Raw genomic sequence first — 26,108 nt, forward strand, 5'->3', positions numbered from 1 at the left:
TTCTTTAGGAAGTGACCTCAGGGTAGGGTCTGTCTGAACTGAACTGTTCAGATCCTTTCCAGCAGGGTCCAAGGCAGAAAGCATCCTAGAAAGAGTGAACTCGACCCAGTGCCTCCTCTTACGAGGACAGACACCCACGGCGGCCCTGCACCTTTTTCACTGCCTAGAAGGACTCAGGGATTAACAAGGCTTTTCAGAGGGCACGAGTCGGTGTGCCAGTGGCTGGACGGACAGCCTTGCCTTCAGCTCTGCCTCTGCTCCCGGTGCCATGGGCTATCCCCACTTTGACACAAAGCCCTGGGAAATCTGGAGTGTGGAGCACCAGAAGAGGAAAGCGGGGTGAGATGTGTGAGGAAGACCCACCCCTGCCCAGCTCCTGTCCCTCCATCCTGATGGTCTCTTGGGGACCAGCAAGAGTATGAGGGCTCAGCATGCACTCCTCTCTCCAGACAGTGGGTCTGATGTTCGAGGTTGGAGGGTAGAGGTCCTACAAGGGCCGCTGTCAAGTGTCTTATACAAAGGGGGCACACCCAGGCTGCAATTGAGACATGATGCCCAAGGCAGAAGTTCCTGAGCCTCCCACAGGGCCTACCTTCCCTTCCCCACCACAGATAGTGCTCCCACCCCAGCTCCCGCTCCCCTAACTCCCCATGTTCTCCCCCAGGTCCCCTGGATGCTGACCTCAAACCCAGCTGATTCCATGCTTCCTCTCTAGGGAGGAAGCAGCTGTCCCAAATGGGGTCCCTCCCTGCTTTGGCTCCCGAAGGAGCAGGAACAGGGTGGCTCTTTCAGCTCTGATACTGTCCATAGTGACGGCAATGACATCATCGATTTGTTTAGAACCTGGATATCCATGAGTACCTCTGCCCTGTTCCATGATTTGATCTTCACTGAATCCTGAGGGCCTGGAATCGTCAGGCCCATTTTGCATACTCAGAGAGCCAAAGGTCAAGGTCAAGAACAAGGGATAACGTTGGCATCCAAAGCCCAGATCTGCCAGATGGCAGAGAGGAAACTCCCCTCTGTGCTGGGCTGCCAGGACAGGCAGAGGCTGGACTAGACCCTGGCTGCTCTGGGTCTGGTCTGGATTTCAAGTTCCCAGGGGATTCAGGAAAGTTTGAGAAGCGCTGGCTGAAGGGGCCTGTGCAACTGCCCGGCCCTCAGAATCCCCGTGAGCTCCCTGCAGTGACTCAGTGGACCGCCCTGGACAGCAGAGGCAAGAGAAGGGAGGGGCCTTGCAGGGAAGGCCTAGAGGAGAAGCAGGGGAGCGGGGGAGGTGGCCTGAGTGTTCCCCTGGCCGGGCAGTCCTATGCTATGGTGACAGCCAGCTGGGCCAGGGTGTGAGCCTGGCCCCCCCGGGGTGGGGCGGGGCGGGGTGGGCTCAGGTCTGGCGGAGGAAGCTCCAGGTGGATGCGGGAGGCGCCTCCTGCTGGAGGTATGCAGGAGTGAAAGGCAGAGAGACACCAGCAGACCCGTAGAGAGAGACAGGGTCTAAGCTGCTTCAGGGAAACGGAGCAGCAGCGGGGGGGCATGGGGAGAGAGGGAGAGAGGTAGGGGGAGATAAAGAGAGTCTGGGGGAGAAGCCCATGGAGGCATAGAAACAGGAAGAGAGAGACACCCAGAGACTGTGAGAGACAGAAACAGGGGGGAGAGAAGGAAAAATGGAGAGACAGAGCTATGCGGGGAGGGGCGTGCAGACAGGGGCAGGGACGGGGGCAGGAAGACAAAGAGCACACAGGCCAGCAAGCAGGGCCCGATGGCTACTCGGGGGCCCAACTGGAGGGACACGTACTTACAGAAGTGGGGTGGGGACCGGGAGCTGAGACAGGAGGGGCCCCCCGAAGCTGGAGGGGGCACACGGAGAGAGAGAGGGTTTGAGGGAGATACAGCGGGCTCTGCAGCAGGAGCCGCAGCAGCAGGAGCCGCAGCCTCACCACCTCCCGGCTGTGTGCCCTTGGCTCCGTCCTCCTGCAGGAAGGCAGCAGCAGCAGAAAGGGGTCTTCATGCCCTGACCGTAGCCTGCTGCTCTGTGCTCCCTCCTCCCCTCGGCAGGCCGGGTGTCCATGGCAGCACCTTTTCCCAAGCAAAGGGGGCTGCCCGGGCCTGACCCCCAGATGCCCTGCTCCTGGCCCTGGCCTCCTGGCGGGGCAGTGGTTGGTCTCAGAGCCCCCAGAGCCTTGGGTTAAGAAGTCCTGCCCTTCTGACAAGTGTTTCCTTTTAGTTCCAGATGCCCCCCACCACAGGTGCTCCCTGTGATTAATGTCCCCACACCCCCCAGGCCAGAGACCAGCCCCTCCTCCCCAAGCCAGCGGCTGTGTGGGCAGCACAGGGACTGAGCCTTCCAGAAGCCTCTCCTTGTGCCTTCCTCTTCCTGCACCTTCTCCAGCCACCAAGAACAGAGAAAAGATCCCTTCCTCGAAGCCACGCTCAGACGGGTCGGTTGGCTCAGGCTGAGGTTTTATTCATGTCTCTGTTTTCCCATCTGTGTGATGGCATTAACAACCCAGCTGCTGTGGTCGAGAGGAGGTAGTGTCCTCGAAGGGCTTGGAGCCCCTTGGGGCGACACGGGGAGACTTCTGGGCTCTGCTAGATGCCACAGTCGCTAATGGTGGACGTGGGGCAAAGAATAACATTGACTCGGACAGAGGCACAGAGAGTTGAATTTGGCATTGTCAGATTTTGGAGGGGGCATCCAGGCTTCAGCAACTTGAAGGCTGTTTGCTGTGGCAGGGGAAGGGGCCATGAATCATGGGGCGGGTACAGCCAGGTGGTCGGACTGCTGTCAGGGTTGAGGACCATAGTCAGAGATGGAGACTAAGTTTGAATTGGCCAGGGTTGAGTGGAAGAGTTTTCAATAATAACTCTCCAGCTGGAGGCAGTAGCTAGCAGCTGTGTGTTCTTGAGCAAGTGACTTGACCTCTCTGTGCCTTGGTTTCCTGCTCTATAAAATGTGGGTACCGATCTCCCAGGGGTATAGTGAGGAGCAGAGAAATTAGTTAACACATGCAAGGCTTGGAACGCTGTCCAAATAGAGTGAAAGCCATGAAGGGCCGTCAGCCAGGATGCTGAGCAGTGGTATTTGGACGTGTGATGGGCACAGGGTCATGGAGTTGGGCCATACTGGGAGCTGGGGCCCCGGCCTGGCACTGGGGTGCACGCAGTGTCGGAGGGAGCCGGGACCCCATTCCAGCTCCTTTCCCCACTTGCCCAGCCCCCTTCCCAAATAACCCGTGGCATCGCCTTCCCAGCCTGCAGCGCCCCGTGAGAAAGCTGCTATCTCTTCCCGCATCTCTGCGGGGGCCCGGGGACCAGAGAGAGACAACATCTCTCCGCAGCCATCCCCAGCCTCTTGTTTGTTTGGTACGTCGGAGCCGTGGGCACGTTTTTGCTAATTTTGTGACTGCCTTTATCAAATGGGGATTCACAGGCGCTTTATCCTCGATAAGTGGATTAGTCGGTGAACTAAATAAGACAGTGTGGGACGCGGGGCTGCTCTGGAGAAGATATTTGTTTCGTGAAGAATGGAGCCTGCGTTCCCTGCCCTGCGCAGGCGAGGCAGGCCGGGCAGGGACGGCGCTGGAGGGCCCTCCGCGCTCCTTCTCCTGGGGCAGCGGAGCTCAGACAGGGGAACTCTCTACAGTGCAGACAGGAAGTAGGAGGGAGCCTGGGTCCCTGGAGGACAGGCCCGTGGGTCTCTCTGGGGAGGGGAGCGATGGAACCCTGGGTTCAGGCCAGCCACTGCGGTACACCTGGGCTCATCTGCAGAGTGTCAGGTGCCTGGGCAGCCGCTTCCTCTCTTCTCCCCCCTTCCCACCTTCCTAGCCTCTTCCTTCCTTCCTCTCCTGTCTCAGCCCTTCCACTTCCTTTTGGTTTCTTTTCCTGGTCCCCCAAACACCTCCGGGGAGCCTTTTGCTAAGGACTGTGAACCCAGACGTGGGTAAGACTGGTCCTTGCTTTTGCAGACAGAAGCACAGAAGCCAACCAGTGGGATAGCAAGAGGCGACTCTGGTCGCACACTGGGCTTCTCAGCTCCTCTCAAAGTCCCCCTGCTACGGGTTGAGTGTGTACTCTCGGGGCCCTGGGGACACAGACCTGCGACACAGACACGCACGCGCCTTTTGGGTTCTTGGCCACGGCACCGCCATATTTGTTGGTCACAATGGGGCTGTAAAGTAGGGTCGTGTCAGGATGCTGCACCACGTTCGGCTGGTGACTTTCGTGTGATGTGTGTTGTTGCTCAGCAGCAGGGCTGTCGGGCTGGCCGGGGAGGCGAAGAGGCTGAGGAACGTGTGGGGTCTGGGTGACCGAGAAAGTGATTGGATCGGAGAAGCAGAGAGTGCAGAAGGAGGACCTGGGTCGGGGCAGCTGTGCGGAGGTCAAGGCCAGGAGACGGCCAGCACGGTGCCCGGGACAGGGGTCAGGGCAGGGATGTGGGTTTCCGAGGCGAGTCTCTCTAAGAGACCCGCAGGTGGAGGGACATGCTCGGAGAGAGAGGAGAGGAAGAGGCGGGGAAGATGCTTGTTCCAGCTGTCCCCCCACAGCTGGATGAGAACAGGGTGAGCCATGGGGGGGGGGGGGTCCCAACGTGTTCTTTTTTCCCTCCCATTTTTAATACAAGCGGCCAGGAACTTGAGGTCTCTGTTCCGTGCTGCAGCAAGGATCTGGTTGCGGGCGAGGGGGGGAGCAGAGACTCGAAGGAGGGAAGAAAGGGTTGGAGCAATGCATTCGGGTCCCCAGCTGGTCCTTAGCCGCGTCTGTCCTCCCCAAGCTGCCTCCAGCTGACTGTGATTTTGCTATTTATTTACATGTAATTATTGCTATGAGGTGCAGATATTAACGCTGTCAAGAACAATTTGCTCTGACATTTTTCACTCGCTCCGTGCCCCCGCCACCGTCGATGGAGCCCAGGGCTCTCCCTGCTTGGGCCGCTGCGCGCTCGGTGGCCCGGCCGGGAACCACCCAGCCGGCAAAGAGTAGCGTCAACGAGCTCACCCGGCTCCTCTGCAAACTCATTAAGCTTTGAAATTGAATTTGGTCCAGGAGAGGGCTGGCTGGGCCCTGTTCCACCCAGCCTAGGCTGGCTTGGGGCCTCCCCGCACCCCGAGAAAACCGGGCAGGGGCTGGTGGCCGAACCTGGCAGAGGCCGGCGGGTGAAGACGGTGGAGGGGCCTTGTCGGAGAGGTGGGTGTGCACACAGCCCCGAGACGGTCACAGCGCGAGGGTAAGGGGCAGACCAGCAGGAACCCTCTCCGTTCTGTTACCTGGTCATCCTCCAGGAAAACCAGGCTGTTCTGAATCTGAAGGACGTCACCATGACTGATCCCTATCCGCACCTAACAAAGAGGCTTTCCTACGGAGTCAGCCAAGCATCTTTGCCAGCCCGCCGGGAATGGCATCACGGGGGAAGGAAGGATTCCGAGCCCGCCCTGCAGTGGGTTTTTTAGGTAGATGCTAGAGGGAAAATCATCTTCAGCATTATACCTTCTGAGTTCAGATCCCAGTCCGGCACTCACTCATTGTGTAGACTGCAGAGAAGTAATTCTCTTCCCCAAGACTCAGTTTCCTGACCTAGAACCTGGAACAGCTGATACCCTTATTTCCTTGAACCTAAGACAATTCGATGTTGGCCCATCCTTGATCTTATCAGAAGGCATCGTGAAAACCTTCGCACGCAGCTCCGTGGTCACTGCTGCGGGACACAGATGCTACCTGGCTGCTGGGACAGCCCCAGCAAGACAGGTGGTAAAATGCATTCCAATTTCAGGAAGATGAAAATACCCATCCTTCCCGCTGTAGGTTTAAGGGGTGAACGGCAGAGCTGCCTGCCCATAGTAGGTGCTTGGCACACAGTAGGTGCTTCATAAAGGAAGCTAATGATTAGTTTTCCTTTTGAGCCTCTCAATAACGGGGTTGGGTGGGGGTGGGGAGGCATTTGGTCATTCTGCTCCGGGGACTTGGCTCCTTGGAGAAGGGACGCCGGGCCTGAGCTATCACGGCTGGGAGTCCTTAACGCATTGTGATATGTGCCAGCTTGTCTGCCCAGGTACTAACGAGGCCTCCCTGCCAGCACTCACTCCCTGCCACGGCCAATCTGTGTCCTCGTCTCCGGCAATTACCAAGGGGGAGCATCCCCCACGCCAGGGGGGCCCAGAGCCTAGGCCTCCTCCTTCCCCTCCTTTCCCAACCTGGACCCAGAGTCCAGGAGGCCCCCTTCGCGCCCCCCCCAGCCCCCTCCCACCCCCCTCCCCTCGGCTCAGCCAATTACGCCCCTGACACCTGGAGCTGCGGAACCACTGACGGACGAACTGTTTCTGTCACTTGCTCTCTGTCTTTCATTAGGGCTGCAGAGGAGGGGGAGCGGGAGGGGAGGGGGAGGAGATGGGATCTTTCATGCTTAGTAAGGCCAGATACATTAATTACAAAACGGCCATTTGCCGCGTGAAACTGTGCTAATTAAATTTATGCAATCATTATCTTTAAATAGTCATATCTTTCCCGGCGATCGGCCCCTTCCTATTCCAGCCCCGCCACCGCTCAGAGCAGTTGCTCTAATCCCCCTCCGCCATTATCGCCCCATCAGAGATGGTCCCCGGATCCCGCTGCACCCCACCCCACTAGCTCCCACCCCCGCCGGCAGCCAGGAGTCCCCGGCCATCCTGGCTTGGATACCTTACTCAGGAACCATCCAGGGAGGGGATGCCAAAGCCAGCCCCTCTCCAGGGCTTCCAGATATTTCTAGATGTTTCCAGATTTTGGAGATTAACATCTCGTAGAGCAAACATTGGAGATGTCCGGGCGTGCGCGCGCACGCGTGTGTGTGTGTGTATGTGTTACAAAAAGAGTATCTTTAACTTCTTAGACAATGCATGGGAGTCATTCAGTCCATCCCCCCTACTTTTAGTCTTTCGCTGGGCCCGAAGGACCCCCAGGGTGGGGGGGGGGCTCTGAAATCCATGGAGGGGAGGAGCCGGGTGTGAATGTGCCACAAGACCCCTCCATTTCTTCTTTTCATTCGTGGAACTCCATGCCAGGCCCTGTGCTGGGGAAGACAGATAAATTCATTCATTCATTCATTCATTCATTCACTCAGTCAATATTAGTTGGACATCTACTACATGCCAGGCACTGGGACTAGGACAGCAAGTCTGCCCCCAGCCGCTCCTGGCTAAATCCAGGTCAGGGTTAGGATCAGGGTCAGTGCCACCGCAAGGCTGGCAGCATCCCTCTGGATGAGGCCCAAGCCTAAGACTTTCCAGCTTAGCCTTCCTTCATCTTCCTCCGTACTCTGGGACTTCTTACCCAAGCGTAGGCTGAAGACCTTCTCTGCGGAGTTTACTCTCCCTGCCTCCCTCTGCAAACAGACAGACCCTCTCTCCTGGTCTTTTCAGGTCAGCTGTGTTGGGCTTTTACGTGGGAGGGAGAGAGAACCCAGAGGAGTCTGGGGCTGGGGAGTTCCCCTCCGGTCAGAGACAGCAGTCAGTGACCCGCTGAATCCCCAGCCCTGGGGTATACCCTCCCTTGGGGAGACCAGATAGAGGGGGCACCCAGGACACATATTTGAACACACACACACACACACACACACACACACACACGTGCAATACTGACCCACATGTAGACACACACACACACACAAAGTTCATATATTCATACACAGTCCTCTCATGCACATGCATGTGTGCACACACATCATATTCTGACACACATGCAATATTCCCACATGTGATATCCCCATGTACACCCACACTGTACACATACACACACACAGGCACAGGCACACATGCGCACACGCACACACACGGACCCAAGAATGACCTAGAGCTGTCTATGGTAAAAGAAGACCTGAGTTGGGCGCAGGACCAGAGTATTGGACTAGAAGTCAGGCGTTGAGGGTTCTTGCCGCACTGATGCCACTCCCCCAGGTGACTCTCAGTGAGCCCCTAAGCCTGTCCCTCGTCTGGAAAGGTTGGAGGCTTGAAGGGAAGTGCTTCGGAAACAGTAAGGTGCTGTGCTGGGCCAGAAAATGGCAGTAACCAGGCTTAGAAAAGCATTCGCGGAAGGCTGGTGGTGGTGCAGGAGAGAGGCTGGGGTCAGGGGGTGCGTGGCGGGGGCAGGGGAGCGGGCCGGGCAGGCGGGGCACCAGCTCTCCTGGTTGAGATGCTCACAGTGAAGGGAGGGTGAGGGCCATAGGCAGAGAGATGGAAGGCGAAGGGGGGGCGGGGATGGGGAGGCTGGCAGGAAATCTTGTTTGGAAGCTCAAAGTCAGCACCCGAAGCCCATTACCGCTGTCCACAGGGGGCAGGGAGAGGGGAGGGGGCCGATCCTCTTAGCAAGACGGGAGCAGGAGAGAGGGGGAGCAGGGGGGTGCTTGGCTGCCTGGGTGGGTGATTTCTCGCTTGCACTAATCCCAGTGAGGAGCTGGGGCCCGGCGGTGGGACAGGCTGGGGGGTGTGTTTGTGTGATGTGTGCCTGGGGGGTCCACTGGAGGCTGCGGTAAGGTGAACATAGGCTTGTAGGCTTGCCTCCGTGAGCTGGCGATTGTGTTGTGAGGTTGCAGTGTGTGTGAACGTGTGTGCGTGTTTGCGTGTGGGTCTGTGACACATGTGACGGGCTGTGACCCAGCTGTGTGCGTATGCACACTTTTTCATGTGTATCATTCTTTGTGTGTTCGTGTTGGTGTGTCTGCCTAAGGCCGTGTGCAGTCAGCACGCGTGTCAGTGTGTTTGGTGTGCGCGCCCATGTCTTCTCCACGTGGGTGAGGACTTGCCGTCATTACTATGTGTGTGTAGCGGTAATAACAATGATTTGAAAGCAGTGGCTCGCAAACTTGGCTTCGCATTAGAATCACCAGGGGCAGCAGGGGCAGCAGGCTTTAAACGCTCCTGATGTCCAGACCCTTAGACCAACTAATCAGCATCTCCAGGGTAAGAGATCCTGGCAGCGGCATTATGTGTATATATATATATATATTTTTTTTTTAAGATTTTATTTATTTGAGAGAGAGGAGAGAGAGGGAGAGAGGCAGCACGAGGTGGGGAAGGGGCAGAGGGAGAGTGAAAAGCAGGCTCCCTGCTGAGCAGGGGGCCCTGATGCAGGGCTCCATCCCAGGACCCCAAGAGCATGACCTGAGCCAATGGCGGACACCCAACCATCTGAGCCATCCAGGCACCCCTGGCATTGGCATTTTATTTATTTATTTTTTAAGATTTTATGTATTTGTCAGAGAGAGAGAGAACAAGCAGGGAGAGCAGCAGGCAGAGGGAGAGGCAAGTAGAGGGAGAAGCAGGCTCCCTGCTGAGCAGAGGGCCGGATGCGGGACTCCATCCCAGGACCCCGGGATCATGACCTGAGTTGAAGGCAGAGGCTTAACCTACTGAACCATCCAGGCATCCTGTCCCCACTGTGTCGGCATTTTGAAAGACTTCCCCGCTGATTCCAGCAGGCAGCCAAGGTGGGGAGGCAGCAACTGGGCAGACAGAGCCCAATGGGGCAGCCGTGTCCCGCCTCCCCTGCCCTCAGTCAACCCCAGTGAGCTCCATCTGCACCCAGGGAGGGACTCCAGGCCCCAGGCCCTTGGGGACCAGGGTGCGTTGTGAGCTAGGCTGCCCCTGGTAATCCCTCAGCTCACAGAGACATAGACCATGAAGTTCAAGCGTTGCATTCCATTCCTGGCCATCTGTGCCCTTGCCTTCTCCCCTGATGGTGGGAACAGGCTGCCTTCCAAACATGCCCCCCTCCCTCACCTCTTGTAGAATCAGAAGTGACCCAGAGATCTGAGTTGGAATGGAGATGAAAGTGCTCAGGGAGCCCCTCTCCAGGCTGAGGGCAGGAGGAGTGTCAGTAAGCCCGGGGGATGGTGTGCCATTGGTCTGTGGTGACACTCTCCTGGAGTGGAAGTCACCACCCCCTTCAGGCCTCAGCTTCTGCTGGAGACTTCACAGACTGGCCGTCAGGGCCCATGCCCTTCTGTGTGGGGGCAGGGCTTCTCCACCCAGAAAGCTCTCACTGTGTGAAGGGATGAGAAGGACACAGTCAGGGCAGGGAGGAGTTCCGGGAATCTGCCCTCCAGTTGATGTCGAGCTCAGGCCACCTGCCTTCTCCAAGTGAAAGCCGAGGGGGAGTGCGAGCCTGTGCTGAGAACAGGCCCCAGTGCCCGGCACTGCCTGAAACGTTCCAGGTGCATTTCCTCAGTTACAATGCCCCTATAGGTAGCTACAATTCTTGCCATGCCCATCGTACAGATGAGAAAACTGAGGCACAGAAGGTTCAAGAAATCACCGAGGGTCCCAGCTCACCCGCGGAGGAGCCCGGATGCTGGTGCTGGTGCTGGTGTTCTGGCCGGCGGCAAATAGCTGAGTCCCTCTGGGGCCTCGGGGTCCCCCCTGGCCCTGCGGAGGTGGGGGCGCCCTGACCTGCTGACACAGGTCCCGGTGGTCCTTGGCCACCTCCCAGCCGTGGTCCCATCTCCAGGTCCCACTGTCCTGACCTCTGCAGGCGTGATCCCTGCCCCTGCTTGTCTCCTCTGTGTCCCTCCGCGGTCCCCAGGCGCCCACCCCGCACCCTGCCACGGAGCCCCCGTGATGGCGATCCCCTAATTGCAGCCTCGCTCCCGAAGCGCGCTTGGTTATCACAGAGGGTGCAGATCCCACCGCTCAGCCTCCTCGGTCCCAGGCCCTGGGGCCAGCTCAGGAGCGGAGGGACTTAATTACATTTTTCCCATCCCCTTCTTTTAAAGGAGGGGAGAGCGCCACCGCGTCCCGGGGAGGGGGTGGTGAGCGGAGGATGTGGAAGGAGGGGCTGGCACGGGGCTCCTGCAGCCCGCACCCCCCAAACCTGCAAGCCTCTCCCCAGCGGCGGAAGGGGGATGAGGCCGCCCCTTATTGATTTAGTCTGGTGGAGGCTGGGACTGATTTAGAGCAGAGAGAGAGGAAGGGGCTGGGGGCGGGCGGGGGCTGCGGCGGGTGGGGGCCCGTGGAAGGGACGGCTGTCACTCAGCCTGACAGACAGCCCGGAGATTTGCCTTCAGATAAAACCTTACAGATGTGGAGGTCGGTATTGATTTTGAGTTAGTAACGGTAACGTACCAAGAAGTAATACATTAGCGAAAGCAAGGTCACGGGGAAAAAAGTAAAACCCACCGGGGGAGAGGCCTTAGCATTCTTGAGGGGGGTGGATTACCGCATCAGACTGGGACTTCCTCAAGTTCAAAAGTTTGCAGGCCCCAGACTTTGGCTGGGCCGCTAACCCTGGCCCAAGCTTCCTGCTTCTGCCGGCGAAGAGGGGCTTCCAGGGGTCCAGGGGCCAGCCTGGGGCCACAGAGGGCCACTTGGGTCCTCAGCACCCCCCACTGCCAGGTTGTCAAGGGCCTCTCTCCCCACTGTCTCTGGCACAGCCTAGTAGGAAGCAGCACAGCTCCGGGTCAGGAAGACCCGGGTTCAAATCCCAACCCTGCCGCTTCCTGGCTTGGTGCTCCGGGGTGTGCCTTTCCTCTTCCCTGTGCCTTAATTTCCCTGTCTGCATAATAGGGGGAATATTAGCTCGGTTGCTCGAGGAGTCCATGCTACCACCTCTCTTCAGCTGGGTCCTGTCCCACTTGCTTGGAAACTGCCATGCCTGGAGACCTGGCACGGGTTGAAATGGCAGCCCTTTGATCCAGAGGCCGCCAGGGACTGCGGGAGAGAGTGTGCAGCCTCCTTGCATCCTCATTCACACCTCTCCCAGATGTGGATTTGATTTGATGTTCCGGGGCAAATCCCATTGAACAAATCCCATTACGGGAAAAATCTCCCCTGGCCTGAAGCTGGTGCTGAGCGCCCCCCAGCCCCAGCCCCTGAGCACCACACAAGCCCCTTCTGACAAACTCCAAGAGGCCTTGGAGCTCTCAGGATTTTCACTCTCAGCATTGACCTTCTTCCTATTTCTTAAACCTGCTGGGTATGCTCCCACCCCAGGGCCTTTGCACTTGCTGGTTCCGCTGCCTGCAAAGCTTTTCTGCTACATCCTCCTTTGGTTGGCTCTTTCTGGTCTTGCTGGATAGCACTTCTTGGGGAGCTCTTGCCTGACTACTGTACTTATCCCCTTTGTCTCTCCTCTATAAACACTTCTCAGCATCAGAAATTATATTCTGTATTTACTGGTTTGTTGTCAGCCTCCTTCAGGAGAGGCTGGCTCCACGAGGGCATGGAGTAGCTGGTGCTCACTGCTGCATCCTCCATGCCCAGCTCAACGTCTGGCACGTAATAGGTGCTCACTACAGACTTGTTAAGTGATATCCATGAATTCAGCTGGTTTTTCTGGGTTCCTAGTATGTAGCAGGCACAGTGTCTGTGCTGGTGGGGCAAAGGTGGGTCCAGCCCTCTCTGCAGCCTGGCACATGGTAGCCTTCTATGAAATGTTTGTTGAATGAATGAATGAATGACAGATGTCTTCGGGAAACCCCATATCACTTGGTAGCCAGGACGCAATGTGTAAGGCAGGAAGAGAGGGAGGAGTTAGAGCAGGTAGGTAGCGGTCTGATCACAAAAAGACTTGGTCCTGTTTATCTGGGAGGTAATGAGGAGCCACTGATCTTTTTTTTTTTTTAAGATTTTATTTATTTATTTGAGAGCAAGAGAGAGAGAGGAGAGAGCAGAAGCTGGGGGAGCAACTGAGAGAGGAGGAAGCAGACTCCCCCCTAGGCAGGGAGCCCAATGTGGGGCTGGATCCCAGGACTCTGGGATCACGACCTGAGCCAAAGGCAGACACCTAACCGACTGAGCCACCCAGGTGCCGAGCCACTGATCTTTCTTGAATGCTGTGGTCAGATCTGTGGCAGTTCTCTGTGGGTCTCTGTCTGCCAGGATGAGCACCGTCTGTGCATAGCTCCCAGCCCATCCCAAAACATGCTTCTCCCCTTGCATTCCATCGTCTCTTGTGGGCTTGGTGTGTTGGCGGAGCGCAGGAGGGAGGATTAAACCGGGGTCTCACGAGAGCTGCAAGACCCTCCCGAGAGTCTCCCCGTGCCCACGGTTATCCTCCTAAAGGATGGGAAATGGGGTCTGTGTGTTTTTCCTGAGCCTCTGAGTCTAATTTTGGAGTCCAGGCCTCCTTCCAGGGGAGAGCAGGGTTAACGCTTATATTGGGGCGGTGGTGGGCGGGGGTGGACATGGAGTGGGCGGTGATTTTCTTAAATCAGATGGAAAGTGGAGTCTAGATTGGGCACCTGACGGGTAACATGGAAGGGAATCAGGTCCCCTAGCCCCCTGGCAAATGCTAGATTCCTGAGTTCGCCCTCAGATCCCGCCCAGACACACAGCAAATCTCCCAGGCCCCAGAGAACCCGTCTGCACAGTCGGAAAGCAACAAACACAGCCCACACTTTCAGGCCTCCTTCCCCACCAACCCCTTCGGGGGGTCCTTCCTGCCACCTTCCCTGTACCCCTCCCACTGAAGAGTGTGAGTTCAGGAAATTCCACGGGTCAGGCCATGGCCCAGAGTAGCTAGACACCTGCCCGGACCCTCCCCTTCTCGCGCCCCCATCCCTGCGTGTCTGCCTTGTTGATGGGGCTGATACACCATCAAGATCCCCCCCACAGCTGTAGGGGAGGCAAAGACCAGCCCTCCCCAGGCCCAGTGCCCTTGACTCTGGCTCTGGGGGAAAGGGGAGCGAAAGGACCCAGGATGGTGAGCCCCAGGGTGAGGGGATTGTGCCGGGAGCATCCAGGGAAGGGTCAGGGAGAGGCTGTGCTCCTGCCCTAGCCACGAGGGGCCCCTGAGCAGCGGCTGCCCGGGGCACGAGCTGCTGCCGGCCCCTGGAGTGTGGACCTCTGAAGGGGTCAGATGCTCAGACCCACCCCTGGAGAGTCAGTTGTGACCCTGTCAGGCGAATGGGCTCAGGCCTCTGTGGGGAGCTGCTCCCCACAGGCTTGCGGTGAGGTCTGGAGAGGCCTTAGCCTTTTGAAGGTCTCTGTTACTTCGTCTGAGGAAGAGGCCTCACGGCGCAGCCTCGCACACCTCGGTAGGCCTCTGGACCGGGAGAGCCGTGTGAGCTCATGTCAAGACGAAGGAAAGGAAGGAAAAAGGGAGGACAAGGCCGGGGGACGCTGGGGACCTGTCTCCAGGAGCGCTGGCCTGGCACAAAGCCCTCGGCACACAGACACCAACTCGTGCCCCCCAGCCACCCTCTGAACTAGGGACAGTCGTCATGTTCTTTTCCTCAGGACTGCGGGCAGTCACATTGCTAAGGGACACCTTAGGCTGTCAGTGGAGGAGACCAGGGGCAGTCCCTGGCCTGAGGACTCCACATCCATGCCCTCGACGCCCGCCCTGCCTCAGTGTTTCTGGTAGGGACAAGTCACAGGGGAGAAGGTAGAAGTTTCCAGAAGGCATCCAGTCAGCAACAAGATCATTGCTCTGATGCCTCTAGGCTGTCTTCTCTGGAGAGGCAACCAGAGAACACAGCTTGCCGCTACAGCTCCCTGCGGGGCGGGTTAGCAGCTCAGCTTCCCACCTGAAGCTGAAGCCTCCCTCCCACAAGGCATGTGGCTTCCCCAGGAGGCCAGCAGGGTCCTGGGCCCTGTGGGTCGGCAGCACAAGGGCCTGCCTCTCCATCATCTCCCGCGATGGCACGGGACCCCCGTGCTTCCACACAGAGGGGCGCCTAGCGGCCTGCATTGCCTTTCCCCACTCTCTCCTGGAGAGCTGGACAGCAGCTGTCACCTCCTCCGGAAGCCTTCCTGGACCACCAGACTGGCCCTTCCCTGGGTTCCCACAGCCCTCGCTGAACGGACTCTGTCGTGCTCCTCACCACTTCATATCCTGATGGTCTGCTCCCTGCTGCCTCCTCCACCAGATGTAGAACATCCCCCCTGCCGAGGGCAGGGACTGTGGTTCTTCCTCCTCTGAAGACCCAGGGCCCTGCCCGAGGCCTTGGACTGCAGTCACCATCAGTGCATGTTTGTTGAAGGAATAAGTAGAACACATCTGTGAACCGACGCCAGGTTCTTTAAGCTGAGTATGGAGAAGTGAGCCTCTCCCAGCTAGGCTGGGATCACCAGTCCTATTTGCTATCCTGTCCAAGCAGGGACGCGGTGACGATCACAGACATCTGAGAGTTACCAGATTCAGAGAAAGATACCCGCGACGCTCTTCAAAAGGATTGACCATGGATGTTGGCATTGTAGGGGCAGGATCTCCAAGTCAAGAGCAGAGCAGGCCTGCCTCAGGACCAGGGGTGAAGCTGGGCTAGATCCAGGGTCCTGTTCTAACCTCTGTGTTGGAAGATGGGAGCCTCTGAGTCTGATAGGGGAGACACGGTTTCCTGTCTCAGAGGAGCTCCTGTCTGATGGGCGAGACATCAGCTAGTTTGTAGGTTCATTCATTCATGTGACAGGCACCCGATGTCTCTTAGAGCCAGGCCTGGGATACCCAGGAGGGGAACGCGGCCCTTCCCTGCCCCCCTGGAGCTCTGGATGAGGGGGTCATTCCATGGGTCAGGATCCGACCAGGAGAAACCACCAAATGTCTGACCCACAGGGGCTAGCAAACCTGGTGAACTGAGGCTCTTGGTGCTGCACAGGGATGTCGAGGGAGCAACCCCAGCCAAGGGCCGGTCCTCCGAGCCCCCCACTCCGAGCCTGCCGCTCTGGCCACGCTGATCGTCTCTCCCCCGCAGGTAATGAGCATCCTGAGCAACCCCAGCGCCGTGCCGCCGCAGCCACAGGCCGACTTCTCCATCTCCCCGTTGCATGGTGGGCTGGACTCGGCCACGTCCATCTCGGCCAGCTGCAGCCAGCGGGCCGACTCCATCAAGCCAGGAGACAGCCTGCCCACCTCCCAGTCCTACTGCCCGCCTACCTACAGCACCACCGGCTACAGCGTGGACCCCGTGGCTGGCTACCAGTACGGCCAGTACGGCCAAAGTGAGTGCCTGGCGCCCCAGGCGTCCTCCTCCCTCTCCCCGTCCCACTCCGAGGATGGTCTGTTGATTTGTAGAGAGCGGCAAGGCGGTGTTGGGGTGGGAGTGCCCATTTCACAGATGAGGAAATCGAGGCCCAGAAAGAATGGGCTGTTGTCTTAAGCTGATACTGAGCCCGGGCCCTGCACTCCCGCTACCGTGGCTCTAGAGCAGTGCCGTCCCATAGAACCGTACTAGGAGCCACGAAGGGCATTTACAATTTCCTGGGAGCCACAGCTGAAAACGTAAGGAGAAGCACGTGGAATGATTTTTCGCGAACATTTTTTGTTTGACCTGGTATATGGGAAACGATCATTTTGACACGTAATCCATACCGAGTTATGAGTGAGATGTTTTCCCGTTTCTTTTCTCATGCAGCATCTTAGAAATCCGGCCCTTTTTAATTCGGTCACTTAAGTTTTCATAGAACTACTCAGTCCGTATTTAAATTTCATAAAATTACAACGGAGTAGTGGGTTTACACACCCAAGTTGTTCCAGATATACTGTAAAGTTTCCCAATCATTAAGCTAAATCGAATTTCAGTTTTTCACATTTAAATTAGATAAAATTAAATTAAAATGTAAAATCCGGTTCCTCGCTGGCACGGCCACATTTCAGGGGCTCAAGGGCCACGTGTGGCTGGCGGCTGCCATGATGGATGGTGTGGTTCTAGGGACCCTGACCATTTCTGCCCCAGGGTGCGGGGGAGGGGGGACAGCTGGATTTTCCTCTCTGTCCCGTACCCAAGCCCCCACCGTCCTCAGCCCTGTTTGCTCCAAACTTTGAGCTGGTCTTACGTACCCTCCCTGGCCACCATCGCCCTGGTACCTTGCCTAGATGCGGACTGGGGAAGGGGGGCGGGTGACCCTCGGACCAGAGGCTACAAGAGGCAGAGTGACCCAGCCACAGCCTCCAGCTGCCAGACGGGGCAGTGTGAGGGCAGGCGGGAGGCACTGGGAGCGGGGGTCACCGGGAGGAGTCTCCCCTCCTCTCCCCACCCCTAGCAAAGGCCTCACCTGCTGGTGTCAAACTAATCAGAAGGGCATTGGGTGAGAGGCTGAGGTCCCAGCCCGAGGGCGTCCGCTGCCTCCCTCCGCAGCCGCCCTGCCGGCCTCCCTGACCTCTGCTTCCTGCCCCCCACACCAGCCACTCCTCCTCACTCGGCCTTGGCCTCCACAGCTAAATGAGGGCCAGCTGTGCCGGCCTCCACCTCCAAGCTGTGCTCATGGCCCCTGCCCCGTGTGTGTGTGTGTCTGTTCAGTGCATGTGTGTGCACCTATGTGTATGAGAACACACACGGCATAGATAGGTATGATTCGTGTGTCTGTGTGTGTCCTGTCATTCAGCATACACGTGTTTGCCCACACATCTCTGTGTGTGGGTGTGTGCTGTATGTGTGAGTGTGTGAGGGGCACACGTGAGTGTGTGTACACCTGGCTGTTCACGTATCTGAATTTAAATGAGCCTGTTGCGTCCAGGTGATAGGCGTGTGAGTCTGTGTGAACACGCAAGTGCTCACATCTGGTCCTGTGAGTGTGTCTGTCTTGCATATACACGTGTGTTTCAGTGTACATTCAGGTGTGCACAGGTGGTGTGTCTGTATGTGTGATGTCTGTGATGGGCATATGTCATTCTGGGGATGTGTGTAACAAGCAGGTGCGCATGTGTGCAGACGTGTGTAAGGGTGTGCGGATACGTACATGTGGCTCCATATCTGAGGGTACGCTTGTGCGTTCTGGTATGCACAGATGCTTGCCTGTGTCCATGGATCCGTAAATGTCCTGGAGTACACGTGTATGGGCACGCACACTACATGGGCGGTGTGTAAATCTGGGTGCGTGTGTGCTACGGTGTGTACCTAGGTGAGGCCACGTGTCCCTGTGTAGAGCTGTGTCTCAGGGCACAGACACGTGGTGTTGCCCGTGTGTGTAGCCGTGCCTGTGTGGAGTGGTGCGCGTGAGGGACAAGTGTGTGCAGGGGGTAGAGCAAGTGTGTGCAGGGGGTAGATCACGTGTGTGCAGGTAGGGTGGAGGGCAGGGCTCGCACGTGTGCACGCGAGTGTTTCCAGAGGGGCCCAGGGCGATCCCTGGCCCCAGCCCCCGTGCCCGGGCAGGGCGAACGGGACACACATGCTCTTGATAAAGAGTTGAGAGCGGCTCCGCGGAGGCAGCGGCGGCCGGCCCCGGGCGGGCGTTAGTCACACCCGGAGCCCCGCGCCCTGCTCCAGGGGTGCCTGCCCAAGTCGGAAATAAAATTAACCCCAAAGTCAGCATGGGGGCTGCAAGGAGGGGGGATCAAAAGGGAAAGGGCCCAGGAGGCGAGAAAGGAGTGTTTGTTCCCCCTCTGCTAGGGGAGAAGCTGGCCAAAGCCATTCCCCTCCCCCTCCCTCCTTTCCGTTCTCGGTTCTCCTCACTCTCCCCTTCTAGCTCCAGCCCTGCCTCCCTGGCTCCTCCAGGGGGTGGCTCAGAGCTCCTCCTGAGCCATATTCTCCAACCCTATCCAGAAGGCATCCCTGGGGCAGACCCCACCCCTCCCCACAAAGGTCCCAGGGTTGGACTGGGAGGGGCTCAGGGGAGAGTTGGCCCCACTATCACTGATTCTGCCCCCAGATCCCCCTGCCCCTGAACCTCAGTTTTGCCATCCGGGAAATGGGAATCCAGGGACGAGACACCCCCCCCACCCCGAGATTTTCCATTGCACCTTCTTCCTCGCATTTGACATTCTGGGACAGCCAGGGACAGGGACGCATCAAGTTGCCATGGACCACCTGCCCCATGTTCATGGGAGACCAAATACACCTATGACTGGATTCCCAGCCCAAGTGCAAGAGTGCACATCCCGGACAGCCTCTGTGCCCTGGTCCGCCCATCCCCTGCTCCCATCTGTCCCAAGCGTGAGTCCCACCCACGCATGGGGCTGATGGCTCATTTCATGCCATCCTCAAAACCCCACCCCAAGTAGATTTTATTTGTCCTCAGCTTACAGATGCAAGAGCTAATGCTCTGAGGGCCTAGGGACTTCCCCAAGGTCACACAGGAGATGAACGATGGGCCCTGGGTCCCCTAACTTCCAACCCATTTCTCTTTTGGCCAAACCACCGACTTGAGTCAGACACCCAGTAATGATACACATCTCGGCCCACGTTTGTATAACAGATTCACGTCCGTGACCCCACAGGCACCAGTGCACAGAGAGCTGCACACACACACATTGATTCCTGAGTGTGCACTGACGTGTGTCTAGACACGTGGCTTCGAGGTTTATTGAGCACCTGCTGTGGGTCTCACTCTCATGGATGCCCTGTGTGGTGCACGTGGTTTATTCCTGGGGGACAGAGGAGGAAGGGGATCCCAGAGAGGCTATTTGCCTGAGATCCCGCCTCTGTGTGAATGAAGCCACGCCCACAGCCCCGCCCTCAGAGAGCCTTGCTGGTGGGCGGGGCACGTGCACGTGGCCAGACTCCTGCGCAGGAGAGTCCATTCCTCTTCCTGGGCCTCTTGTCTTCCCAGGGACACCTCCACACCCTCTTTGCTTGTCCCCGGCCATCATCTGTCCATCTGTCTGTCTCTCCTGTCCCTGGAGGGGGTGGGGGCAGGGGGCAGGGACGGGGCACACAGCAGATTAGTATGGCCCTGGCGTTCCCAGAGGCCAGGGCCGTACTAATGATGGGACTGATAGAACGCAGAAGTGTGAAAAGAATTTTAATAGATCTGACAAGTCTAATAAGAATTTGTGTCTAGAAGGGTCCTCCTCTGGGGCCGCGGGCTGACGAGGCGGTGATGGCTGAGATTTGTTTACTGGTTGGCATCTCCTGCCAACTCCCGATTAATCTAATTTGAGACATTTAGAGCCCAGGCGCGGGCACAAGGCAGAGGAGAAGGGACGCGGAGAGACAGAGGGACAGGGAGGGCCACTGACAGAGGCCGTAATGAGAAATGTCACAGCCCCACCCTCACCGGCCTCCAGCTCGACCCCAGGGAGAGGCAGCCTGTGCGGCAGGAGGGTTGCCCTTGAAGTTGGCTGCTCATCAGCAAAGTTGAGTTTCTTGGTGTCTCCTTGCCCATCTTGACAGGACGTGAGTCCTACTGTCCGCTGAGCCCTGTCTGGCAGCCGCGAGAGGCTAAAAAGGATGACCCAGAGTGACCACAGGCGCAAGCAGGACAAATTTGGTCTCCTCCAGCTCACAGGCTATGTCTGACTGTGGGTCAGCAACCTTTCTGTGCCTCAGTTTCCACCTCTGGAAAATGGGAACAGCTGTACCATTGTTGAGATTATTGGGATCGGTGAGAGGTGAAATGAGATTGCGTCCACCCAGCCTCTAGTGAGTGCGCAATGCAGGAGGGATCAGGCTTTGTCCTTCTGATTGTTCCTCCCAGCCAGACCTTTCCATTCCACACCCCGGAAGAGCTGGAGAGCCCAGCATAGAGTCGGGTGTGAGGCACAATCAGGGGGAGCCTTCAGCTAGTCAGGAAAGGTCACCTGGCTTGACCACATGCCCTGGGACCCCTCACATGTCCTAGAGTAGAGAATGGGGCCAGTGCAGGATTTGGGGTGTAGAGTGCTTCGTAGCCCCTTAAGTGTTGTGCACACATCAGGGGTTTCTCTGTAGGACGCTGCCAGTAAAGGTGTGGGGGTGGTTAGGAGCTGGCACCAGAACACCTGGCCTTGAAATCTGGCTCCACAGCCTAAGAGCCATACGACCTTTCAAGTTACACAGTGTCTTAGGGTCGGGCCTCAGCCGCATCATCTGTAAAATGGGATCATGGAAGTGAGCACACAGGAAGCACTTAGACCAGGATGGGCGGAGCACCAGCTCAGTAGGCAGCAGCTCCTTCCTCTCTTCCTGCTGCTGCTCTGCAGTTCGGCTTCCTCCAGGTCCCCCAGGACCCAGATAAGACCTGCTCCAAGGAGCAGAGATGAGATGCTTGAGGCCAGAGATCAGAGCTTCTCATGCTTCCACCCAGAGTGAGGGGCAGACCCAAGGCAGGACAAGGCTGGCCACCACCACCTCTGTGCTACCAGCTGGGAGTCTGGAGGCTGGGTGACCTCAGGGACACCACTCAGGGTCTCAGCTCCAGCTCAAGAACCTGGGAAGCTGAGGACCACAGGGCCCATCCAGGCACTCCAAAAACCCCAGGACATTTGCATATCTTTGGGAAACTAGGTGCAATCCCTGAGCCCTCTATGCCCAGCATCTTAAAGTGCATCATCTCATTTAATCCTCATAAAAGCCCTTGATGAGGCTGGGATTTACTGTGCCCATTTTATAGACAAAGAAACCAGCCTGGAGAAGCAAAGTGACTTGCCCAAAGCTGCATGAACCAGAGAGAGTTGGGACTCTGAGTTGTTTCATTCGCACCTCATTTCCTTCCTACCTTCATCAGGTAGGAATCCCACTGAATCCCAATCCTACAAAAGCCCAAAGCCATTGAGCTCACTGAGCACTGAATCCCTTCATATACATTTTCTCACCTCATGCCCCACAATTCTTTGACCTAGGTGCTATCATCATTCTCGTTCTATAGACAGGGAAACTGAGGCTTGTATAGGTGAGCTGGTGTGCCCCAGATCACAGAGTAGAAGTTGGTGGGTGCAGGATTTGAACCTCTAGGGAATATGGCCCCAATTACTGATAACTGCCCTCTCACTTCCCTGGGCCTTGCCCACTGGCGGTGCCCACACCTCCTGGCCCTACCCTCACGGTCCCTCAGTGGGCAGGTGACAGGGAGAGTATCGGGCCAGGCCTTGTGATTCCAAGGCAGCACTCATTCGATTACTTCTCACCTCATGGATCCAAGAGATCCCAGGATTTGGATTGGCCACAGCTATGGATTCCGGCTTCGGAGGAGGCATCTCTGTGCCTCAAGAGACCTTGGTCACATGCCAGCCAAGTCACCTGGCCAGCGCTGACTTCTGCAGTAGCCTCATGCAGGCGCAGTTCATACAATCAAGACAGAGCACGTGCACGCTTGACCCAGCAGTCACACCTGCACACACACACATACACGGACACGTGTGCCCGGCTTAGGTGCCACCCACCTGTACGCATCTACCTGTGTGTGCACAGGCATCCCCACTGTTCTACTCACACAGGTACACACGGCTTGCCCGCATGTACACGTGTGAGCCTTGTTCATATGTCAGCGTTCACGCTCGTGCCCATGACTACACAGAGGTTTTCATTTCCACTGCTCATGCATGCTCAGACTCTCCTCTCCCCATCTGGATGGCCAGAACTTCAAAGCTAAAGGCCTCAGCTCTCTTCGTATCAGGGTCCTGGCTTCTCCTTCTGCATTTACCCCTCAGCTCAATTGCAAATTCTACTTTGCTTTCTTTTTTAACATTTTTTATTAACATATAATGTATTATTTGTTTCAGGGGCACATGTCTATGAGTCATCAGTCTTATACAATTCACAGAACTCACCATAGCACACGCCCTCCCCAATGTCCATCACCCAGCCACCCCATCCCTCCCACCCACCCCCCAAACCATAAGAGGCTCTTAATCTCTGCTTTGCTTTTGAGTAAGGGATGTTGCTTTGCCTCATCCATGAGCTGGGCTCAGGGTCCAGAGAAGACAGAAGGACCTTGCCCTCATTACTACCTGGGCTCTGTGAGATTCACTGGACTTTCCCCATAACAGACATACATACAGGTGTGTTGGAACTAATTCTTCAGTCAGCAATGTAGATATCCTCTGTAGCTTCTTACAGAACCCATGAGAGAACTGAGCAAATAGTAAGTGTTAAGTAAATTATTTGTTGCATGGTCAGAGAGGAGATAAGAGCAAGAGTTTCGTGACAAGATGGATGGATGGATGGATGGATGGATGGATGGATGGATGGTTGGATGGATGGATTGAAGAACAAGTAGACAGAAGGGTGGATGGATGAATCAATGAATGAATAAATGGATGGATGGATGGATGGATGGATGGATGGATGGATGGATTGAAGAACAAGTAGACAGAAGGGTGGATGGATGAATCAATGAATGAATAAATGGACGGATGGATGTGGGGCAGATGGAAGAATCGGCAAAAAGAACCTCAATGTCTAGGATTTTCTCTTTCTTTTTTTTTTTTTTCCTCCAGCTGCTGTTGATTACCTGGCCAAAAACGTGAGCCTCTCCACACAGCGTCGTATGAAGCTTGGGGAGCATTCTGCTGTGCTGGGACTCCTGCCTGTGGAAACTGGCCAGGCCTACTAGGGCCCCTGGGACAACCTGCCCCAGACCAAGTCCCAGTCCAGCCCTTACTGATCCCCGAGCCTCCCAGCCTCCGTCCTTTCATTGCCCTGGGGTCCCAGGAGGCCAGGAAAGGAGCCCATTCCCTTCTCATAGCCAGTGCTCTGGAGATGTGCAGCCAGTCTACCATTCACTTATGTTCAGGAGCCCAGAGTGACCCCCTTGGAATCTGCCCCTCCACTGTCTCCCCCGGAGGGTTTCTGGTTAAGCCTGCAGTCCTCCCCCTAGTCAAATCCTGTCCTGGTCTCTGTGCTATCTCAGGCACAGAACTGGAAGCTCACCCTGAAAAGAGTACCTTGGGCACCCAAAGGAGGATGGTGACTGGGATGAGGTACTAGAGCCCTTTGGACCAGACTCCAGTGAGTGCCCTGGCCAGAGGTGGGGGTGGAGTTCAGAGGGTCACTCTTAGCTGGAAGCGCTGGGAACTAGCCCTGGCAGGTGGATCTCTGGCCCAGAACCAGAGCCCATTCCTCCTTTGGATGCTGGGATGTCAGCAGAGAGAGGACCCTAGCCCTGTGGTTTTCCCAGGGGAATCACCCAGGAATTCTGAGGACTCCAGGACCCTCCCCACACACCTCTGCTGGGTGTAGGAGAGGAGTCTAGCCCAGGCAGGGGGACCAGAAAGGGCAGATAGAGGCCTCCCAGGAGGCAGGGTTCACCAGCAGTGGGCTGCCGGGTACAAGTACCCAACCTAGGCACCCAGAGACAGCAGGCGTCTAGACTGAAGCCCAAATGCCAATCTTGCCCACCCTACGTGGGGTCTGGGGATCCCACGAGCCCTTCAGTTTTCTCATTCTCTGAATCAGATGGGAGGGGGAGGGAGCAAGTTTTGTGTGAAGAGGCAGAGGGTAGGCTCAGAAGGGGGCTTCATAGCTGGGGTCCCTCTGCTTGTGGGCATCAGACCTGTATCACCAAAGTCTTCAGGGTTATGCCTTTGAGTCCACAACCCATGGAGCTGCAATCTCTCCCAGAGCCTGCCTCGGAGACCTAAACCTCTGGGAAGCGGTCCTCCATCTGCCCTTTAAGCTGCTGGGGTGCACAGAGCTTCCCTTGGAGCTCTGGAGGAGGTTTCTTGGACCAGCAAGGACTGCTTACCCACAGACAAGACCACCAATTCCCCTTAACATTTGGGGTGAGAGGGGGAGTGTCCCTGTCCCACTGACAGTGGCACCTTTCAGTGTTGATCCACTCTAGGCTGAGAGGGCCTTGTCTGGTCATCCAGCACAGCTGGGGTGGGGGGGGGTGACATATGTGGCCAGTCTTCAGGCCACCACTCCTGTACAGGTGGGGGATGCCAAATGTTCCAGAGAGTAGAGGAAAGGCGCCTTCCTTGGCCACACCCATGGCTTGCTCCTATCTCTTCTCTTTAAAAGTCGAGACATTTGGGGAACGGTTCAAGCCCCTGGCTATGCCTCCCTTGGGACTTTCCACCACCTTCACCTACTTTCAAAACTATATTCATCTTCACCATGAACATGATTATAATCTACACTTGGATCACCTTTATCAAGTGCTGCTAGGCTAAAGGCACTTGTGACGGGAGACACAGCACTGAATCTGCAGAGACTGGGCCAGATTGCTTGTCCCCACCTGGGCATGTGAGGCCACCTCTTTGCTCCACCCGTGCCCCTTGCTCTCAGCCAACATGACATTCCTGGAGGGAAGGGCTGCTGCCTTGGGAGTCAACCTGAGTTCCTCCCTACTGGGAAACTGGACTGGCAAGATGCTAGGATGCTTTCCTGCATGGACGCCTCCTCTGTGACAGATGTTCACCTGCTTCTCATCTTCAGACTTGGTAATATCAAGCCTGTCCTGGACTGTGGCCAGGGGGGCTTGTATTTCTGGTTTAGAGGAACCTATTCATATATGGGGACAGATAAACTTTCTGGTAGCAGCAGATACCTGGACATGTGTAGCCCATGGAGTTCAGCCAAGATTTCGAATGAAACATCTACTACAGGAGACTTTTGATCCTTCAAGTTCTGGACAGAAAGGAAGACTGTGTCATCCCCTGGTGACCTGGTCCCCGTGTTTGAAACCAACACAACCAGGAAGCAGATTTTAAGATCAACCACGGTCTTCACTGACATTCCTTGAATGGTCAGTCCTCCCCGCTGGAGGACTGACTCAGAAATCATCTGAGCCCCCTTACATACCCAGGAGCAGGGCTCTCAGGCAGGTGACATTAAAACTGCCCAAGCCTCACCCCCAGGAGGTGACATTCCTATGCTAGGACCAATCCCAAACATCTGCCCTCTGTGATGAAATGGGAATAAACCAAGCGACTTATTATGTCTGACTTCTCTGGAGTTCTCCCAAGCCGCCATCTTGGTAGTAAATGGGATTTATTCCGCCTGGAGCCCCGCCCCCTCAGAGAGAGACCCTGACCTTGATGGGTTTTCCCTAAAACCTTGTGTATTAATGTGTCTGGCCACCTTAGTTCATAAAACTCTGTCTCGTGTTGGCAGCTCACCCCTTCACTGGAGAGATAACGTGGGACAAGAGGTATAAGGCTTCAAACTCTAGGATTGACCACAGCCTACAAAGAAGGCCTGAAACTCAGTGGCCATGCCAGCCCAGAAACAATCCCCATCCATTCCTGTAAATAGAATCCATAGCAAAATAAGAGATGTTTCCTCCAACTTATCACAAGTAGCTGTTGGTCCTACCTATTGGGGGGGTCCCTCTTCTTAACTCATTGTATATTAGTTGGAAATGTGGTGATGTGCTGTTCGTTTATAGGAAGTTGACTTTTATATAAATATATATATATATACATATATATATATACTAAAAAAGGAAAGAAAACCCCCACAGTGTGTGTCGTGCTAGTGCCAGGGACCATCTGTAGGGATATATCTACATATTGTGTGTTTCAGATTATACATTCCAGGCTCTGTTGGGTTCTTTCATTTTTATTGCTTT

The 26,108-nt window shown here is 56.3% G+C and overlaps 1 protein-coding gene across 2 annotated transcripts in view; it reads left to right on the top strand.

Moving 5' to 3' along the window:
- Window positions 1–23,147, top strand: part of PAX7 (paired box 7) — a 94,446-nt gene extending 71,299 nt beyond the window's left edge. For both annotated transcript variants that reach the window (XM_059376430.1, XM_059376431.1), the window contains exons 8-9: window positions 15,653–15,899; window positions 23,032–23,147. In XM_059376430.1, coding sequence (XP_059232413.1) covers window positions 15,653–15,899; window positions 23,032–23,147 — 363 coding nt within the window. The remainder of the gene's footprint in view (window positions 1–15,652; window positions 15,900–23,031) is intronic.
- The last annotated feature ends 2,961 nt before the right edge of the window (window positions 23,148–26,108 follow it).

Source organism: Mustela nigripes, chromosome 14, assembly GCF_022355385.1.
Source record: "Mustela nigripes isolate SB6536 chromosome 14, MUSNIG.SB6536, whole genome shotgun sequence".
In the NCBI taxonomy this organism is placed as follows: Eukaryota; Metazoa; Chordata; class Mammalia; order Carnivora; family Mustelidae; genus Mustela; species Mustela nigripes.